We start from the raw sequence: 6,279 nt of genomic DNA on the forward strand, positions 1-6,279 counted from the left end.
ATAAAATGGCTATAAAAATCAAAAGTGTAATTCACATAAAACAGTAGCAAAAAGGGTAGGATAGTCCTTATCAAAGCTGTGTGTTCCACGTGGCAGTAAATAGATGAGACATTATTTATTCAGAATGATTTAGATATGCTTGATCCTGCTTCTTAGGTAGGAGGTATAGATTAGATGGCCTCCCAAAATCGCTTCCTGACCTGGGTTTTGCTAGTCATTTAACCTGTAAGTGAGAATTGTTTGAGGTTCCTTATGCTTTGCCTGTGACTTTATTCCTCCAAGACTTGAAGTGTTTCCTTTGTTCTGCTTGGATCATCACGTCTCCTTCCCAAGAGGAAGCAGTCATTGTTGCTAGTTTTCCTCCACAATTTAAAATTATCTTTTCCCTTGCATAGATTTATCTTGCAGATTTGTCAATTTTGTATTACATCTTTGATTTCACGACTGTATCATTTTTTATATTAAATTTTCAGTCTTCCTTGCTGTCCTTATCTTTGCTTTCTGAGCAGAAGCTGGGATGCTTTCTCCTTTTCTTTGTTATCAGACTTTTCCGTTTTTTCCCTTGCTCAAAATATTTATATTATAGAACCTGAGAGTACCTTTTGACTGTTGCATTGGTAAGACCTTTTGATACGAGTATCCACCAACCTCAGATTTGTGTATCTAGAGATAAAACTTTTTGAATGGATCTCTCTTTGTGTAGGACTCAGGAGAGTATTCAGAGTCCAATTTAAGCACCTAACTCGAACTGTCCAGCTGACTTTACAGGAGGCCTTATGGGAAAAGACCCTCTGGTGCTCTGAGTCACATTCTAGATAAGTGTCTCACCTTGGCTACATAGGGGACTACCCCCTTGAAACTTAGGGCAGTTTAACTTCTTAATTTTAGTATGCCACACACCAAATTAGTGTGCCAAGTTAGCTACTGTGAATTCACCCGCCCTTAAAGTAACATTGAAAAATTATTTTCTACTTTTTAGTTATTTTCTACTATTTCTTTTCTTTGTCTCTTTTTCCTTATAAAAAAAATTAAGCATTTTAGAGAGATGCATGGCATTATAGATAAAATTATTGCTTTTTACATTATTTTTCCCCACCAGGTCTTACTGCTTTCACCTTATTCTGAAAACGTCTAAGCTGTGTGCTGTGAATGTCTGACTGTGGGTTATGACATGCCAGATAATTGGCCACCTGTCTTCTGCTGATTACTACTAACACAGTACAGCTGATGAATCAGTTAATGAGTTCAATGCAGAGTCAGCCTGTTACCTTAGTTCACTGTGTAGAACTGTTAAAATCAAGCTGGCTGACTTGTACTGGACTTGCGCTGGAGCCGATGAGGAGGTTTCATGCTGTCTTCCCACTTGGAAGAAATATTTTCTCAGGAAAGGTAATTTTAGTAATGCTTGTCAAAGTATTTTTCTTGAGCTGGTTTAGTTTACCTTGAAAGGAACAGCCATACTATGTAATGGAGAGCATGGAGGATAATTGCAGTGATCGTGCTTCTGCTCCTAGTACCAGTACTACTCTACTAGTACCATTGAGACCTGGTAACTCAGGTAATTGTACGTGTGTCCTAGACTAGTGGAAGAGTAAAGTATTTTTAAGAGTAAGTTGTACTGGTATAATAATAAACAGAATGCATTTGCCTTTGCTGCTTTCTTGTCAACTCAGTGTCTTCAGCATTTCTAATCTAACCTTCCCACCCAGCACCAAATCCTTGTAAAAAGGAACACAATCCAGGCTGCAGGCTTGCAGCTCTTTGAAGAACGTGCAGATGTTTCACCCAGTACTGAAGTCTTTTTTGAGTCTTGTACCTTGTAGAGGTTGTTTAGTTGTTATCTCTTTAAAGACTTGGATAAAGTGCCTCTATACAAAAAGCGCAGTTAAAACCAGAAGAAATATCTCTCCTTTCATTGCTCAGAGTAATTTCAAGTATTGAACTGCATTAATTTGGACCTTGTGTGGTATCTATAGCAGCAATGATATTTAAGTTGACTATGTTGCACTAATTAAAAACTAATTAATTAAAAATAGTAATTTTTTTAATGACTTGATGAAAGCTTTACACCTGTTCTGGTTGTCAAAAGTGGAAATGAGATGGCTTTTCTGCCAAAATCCTGTTTATCTGCTAGCTGTAGAGAAAGGGACGCTCTACTTTTCCATCGTTGTTCATTTTACAGTCTGGTGCTCTCACATTTGTGGATGCGATTATAGCACTGTAAAGCAGAGTCTCCGTCTATAACATAGAGTAAAAGTCACTGGTGATGGAGAAATAATCCTGACAGTAAAAGACTGACTCTATCTGGGAGAAGTGAATGCTGCCTAATGAATCTAATTTCACTGCAATCAAAAAAACACAAATGTGGATGTTTGAAAGCTGTATTTTCTTTCCATATTTACGTAATCCTTCCGTTTGATGGGTCTGCTCAGTACTGGGGGAGATGTTGGCTGCTTTGCTGTGTGCATGCACTTTCAAAGCCTTCTCCCTTCCTATCTGGTTCCCAGCTGCTCGGACTGGGGGTGTCTCTAGACAGAGGTGAGAAAGCCTTTACTGACATCAGGGTTTAAGTTTGCCTTTGATATGTTGCCTGGAGGCAGGTGGGGAGGGGAAGCTGAGGGCCAGATTGGTTTACATTCTGGCTTCCAGTGGTGTTTTAGAAGCTGGTTAGGGAGGTGAAGAGATGTAACATCGAATATCTGAAATGGAATTAATTAGGCTCTTGGCAATGGGGTTTGAAAGACGGGGGAACCAAGGCTGCCAGAGTGCTGGATCAGGAAGCGATCTCGGTGAAGCAGTGAGGTGTCTGCGGATAAGACAAGCCTGGAATTTCATGTAGAGCGTAACCTAGCTCAGAGCAAAGCAGAAACATGAGGCTCCCATAGCCTAGTGATAAGAAATCTTCATCTGCACTTAAAAATATAGAAAGTGGAGTTAGTTGGTAGAAAGGTGGTGGTTAAATGTATTTGTATAACGCTCGTGGTGCCTTCAGTTAAGCTTCTCATGGGCTCGCTGTAGTCAGCACTGTACAAACATATTAATTCCCAGTTGCTTCTGTAAAGAACTTGAAATATAAAGACAGATATCATATGAAAGGTGGTGAAGGGAATAAAACAACAAATACTAACTGAAATTAGAATCTTGTAAATAGACAAATACTGAATGTTACCAAAAAAGTCAATACTAAGATTCCTGGATAACCTTTCCATTGCTGTCTTGTGTATACACACTGCAATAATTCTTCTCTGTAATCACCTGGCATTCGCAGGATGTTACTGCCATGTTCTAACAGAAATGTGTGAAAAACTAACCATGTTCTACCATGTTCTAACAGAAATGTGTGAAAAATATTTGGTTACCTTGAGTCTTGCCAAATGGCTTCAGTTTTGTCAGGAGTTTGAGTCACTGATGTCTGCTAAGGCTAATGTAGCTCTCCTGATGAAGGACTTTTTTTATGCTTAGGGGGCTGAAAACAAACATAAAGTTGGCAGGTAATTCTTCAGAAAATGTCTGTGCTGCCTTTTACTGTCCATCAAAATTGGTCTTTGAACTTGGTGAGATAAGAGAGGAAGTGGAAGGGGCTCCCTGCTCCGATCTTTTTAGCCTCTCATGCATTTTGTTCTCTGAATGGCTGATTGCGCTTCATTTATTGTCTTGCTAGATGGGCTGGTGATCCCATTGGTGGAACTGTCTGCAAAACAGGTTGCATTTCACATTCCATTCGAGGTGGTGGAGAAAGTTTATCCTCCTGTGCCTGAGCAACTGCAGCTTCGGATCGCCTTCTGGAGTTTCCCAGAAAATGAGGAAGATATCAGGTAATGAATACTATTTCCCATTTCATTGATGCTTAAGAAAAAGTTCTGTTCACTAGAGGAGAATCGTTGTCCATTTGATGTCCCGTATATTTGCTACTTCTGCTGTTCTCATGTGTATTTTGTAATATATGGATGGGTTACTGTGGGATATCCTATGATAGGAGGTTTTATTTTGGAATGAGCTGCCCTGCATATGTCCCAGGAAAAGCATATTCACATGCAGGTTCTGTGTGTAAATGATAGCAGAATAAACGCACCCTTTAATTTGCCTGACAGTAACTTGTTTGTAGAGTTTTGTCCTTATGTTAGTCTTATGCAGTATTCATTCCAGTTTGAATCTGTTGCTTAAGTCAGAGCTTTAACTGGGCTCAGAAATTGCTGGGGAGGGCTAGCTCAGTATGCTGGGCAAGCCTTTTCATGGTCTAAGTAGGAGAATCACAATTTGCTGAGTACCACAGTGCTCAGAGTGGATACAGTCAGAGAGCATCAGAGAGATGACTATATTTCGTATATTATACCACAGCGCTCAGAGTGGATACAGTCAGAGAGATGACTATATTTCGTATATTTCCACATAAATTGTGTGAGTTCGTAGTCAAAAACTCTGTGCTTTTAGATCTTTTACCAAAGTATTTTTGCTGAAGCTTTTATACTATAGGAGGCCTACCCGTGTAACTGTGCATTCAGAATTTTGTTGCAAAGCAGTGATATTACACTCTTTAGAAAGAATAATCCTGAAAGTTTTTAGATGCATTCATCTAATGTTCTGGTATCAGGTGAGGGAGGTAATGTCAGAAGTGCTCATTTAATTAGTAAGATCACCTGTGGGGGAATGGAGCAAGCCAGCTGATTGTACCTGATTATTATCCTGATGAGCACAGATGTAAAAAAAACCTCCTTAGGTGAGCATGTAGGTAGCGCTTCTAGAAGTACAAGGAGCTTTTACTGTGGTATGCTAACATTGGACCTTAAATTGATACTATACTGTGTATAAAAGCTTAATTTTAGGCTATGAATGAATTTGTATTTCAGGGCCTTAAGTTAAAATTCCTAGAAATGCTAGTGGCTATACACAAACAGTTAGGAAGAGACTAACGATTTTGATGGTTGAAGTGTAATGGAGAAATGGCAGAAAAGAGAGGGACTTAATCTTGAAGATAGTAAGGATTTTTCAACAGCCATGTCAACAAAGAATGCAAAAGGATAATAATGTGAAGTTTCTCAAAAACAGATTCATCTTGGTATGTTATGTGTATCTGTTACAGATTGTACTCATGTTTGGCGAATGGCAGTGCGGACGAGTTCCAGCGAGGGGAGCAGCTCTTCCGGGTGAGGGCTGTCAAAGACCCTCTCCAGATAGGTAAGAACACTGCAGCTCCACGTCTCTGGATATTGCAGATTCCCAAAACCATATCTGCAATGGGACAGCAGTGGTATGGCTATGTTTCAAAAGGAGCTTTTCTGGCATCTTAGACTAAACTCTCTGCCCCGTGTATTCTTTGTAATGTCTTGAGCTAAATACTGTGTTTATTTCAGCTTCACTCAGCTTAGCTGTGAAGCTGAGTAAAAAGCCAGAAATGCTCAGAAAATTAGCTCTTTAATCTGTCTCAGCGTTTTGGAAAAAACTGTGTAAAATGCCTTTGTCTCCATAATGCTTGAATTCCTCATTGATAGAACTTGGTTTTCTAGAACATTCTGATCAAATGAATGTCTTGCCTAAAGTGCATGTATGGCAGAGAGGAAGTTTGCAAGGTTTAGTTATTCTGGTAGCAAAAGAATTGTGTTAATAATACAGTTACTCATGTAGTATTTTGGCAGAAGGAAATCCCTGTTGCTGGACAGCACGTTTTATCGCTTCTCCTCGCTTATCTTGTCCTTTGTCTGTTTTATGGTTATAGAAACTTATCTTAAACAAAGAATTGGAGTCTGTTTTTTTCGTTAAATCCTTTGAAGTAAAAAGAATATTGAGTTGGCTTTTCCAGTGACAGCTCTTAGACAGGAAGGCATTATGTGAAATAAAGACACTAGTATGTCAAGGTGGGCCATGTCAATCCAATGCAGATGTGTTGTTTTTTCTGCAAGTGTAAGCTTCAGAAATAGAATATTAATTGGTATGTGGGAACTGAGCCTGGCTGTAATAAGAAAAATTATAATATAAAAAGCTGTATTATGTTAAGAAGGAAAGTTCCTGTATTTTCTCTGATGAGGGCGAGAGACTTCTAGGGCTTGTTTAGTTGCTAGTACCAGTAATACTTAACTATCAGTGATCATTGGATGAATAAACTTAGGTAAAGGACCCTCAAAAAGGGAATTAAAGGGACCCGTACTGTAAAAGTTTGGGCAGAATGAAAAGAGGAGGAGATCGTCATTGAGATATGCAAATTGCAAGAGAATGATGAACTGTTACCTGAATATAGGGTAAAGCATCTGAAAGGATTTTACCTAGTCTGTTGTCTTCTGTAAT

At 39.0% G+C, this 6,279-nt stretch overlaps 1 protein-coding gene across 1 annotated transcript in view; it reads left to right on the forward strand.

The window, feature by feature from the left end:
* ZSWIM8 (zinc finger, SWIM-type containing 8) overlaps positions 1-6,279 on the forward strand; it is a 62,333-nt gene that overhangs the window by 20,075 nt on the left and 35,979 nt on the right. Inside the window, exons 2-3 of the mRNA XM_009888775.1 lie at positions 3,662-3,815; positions 5,081-5,175. Coding sequence (XP_009887077.1) covers positions 3,662-3,815; positions 5,081-5,175 — 249 coding nt within the window. The remainder of the gene's footprint in view (positions 1-3,661; positions 3,816-5,080; positions 5,176-6,279) is intronic.

This window comes from Charadrius vociferus, unplaced genomic scaffold (assembly GCF_000708025.1).
Source record: "Charadrius vociferus isolate BGI_N301 unplaced genomic scaffold, ASM70802v2 scaffold436, whole genome shotgun sequence".
In the NCBI taxonomy this organism is placed as follows: Eukaryota; Metazoa; Chordata; class Aves; order Charadriiformes; family Charadriidae; genus Charadrius; species Charadrius vociferus.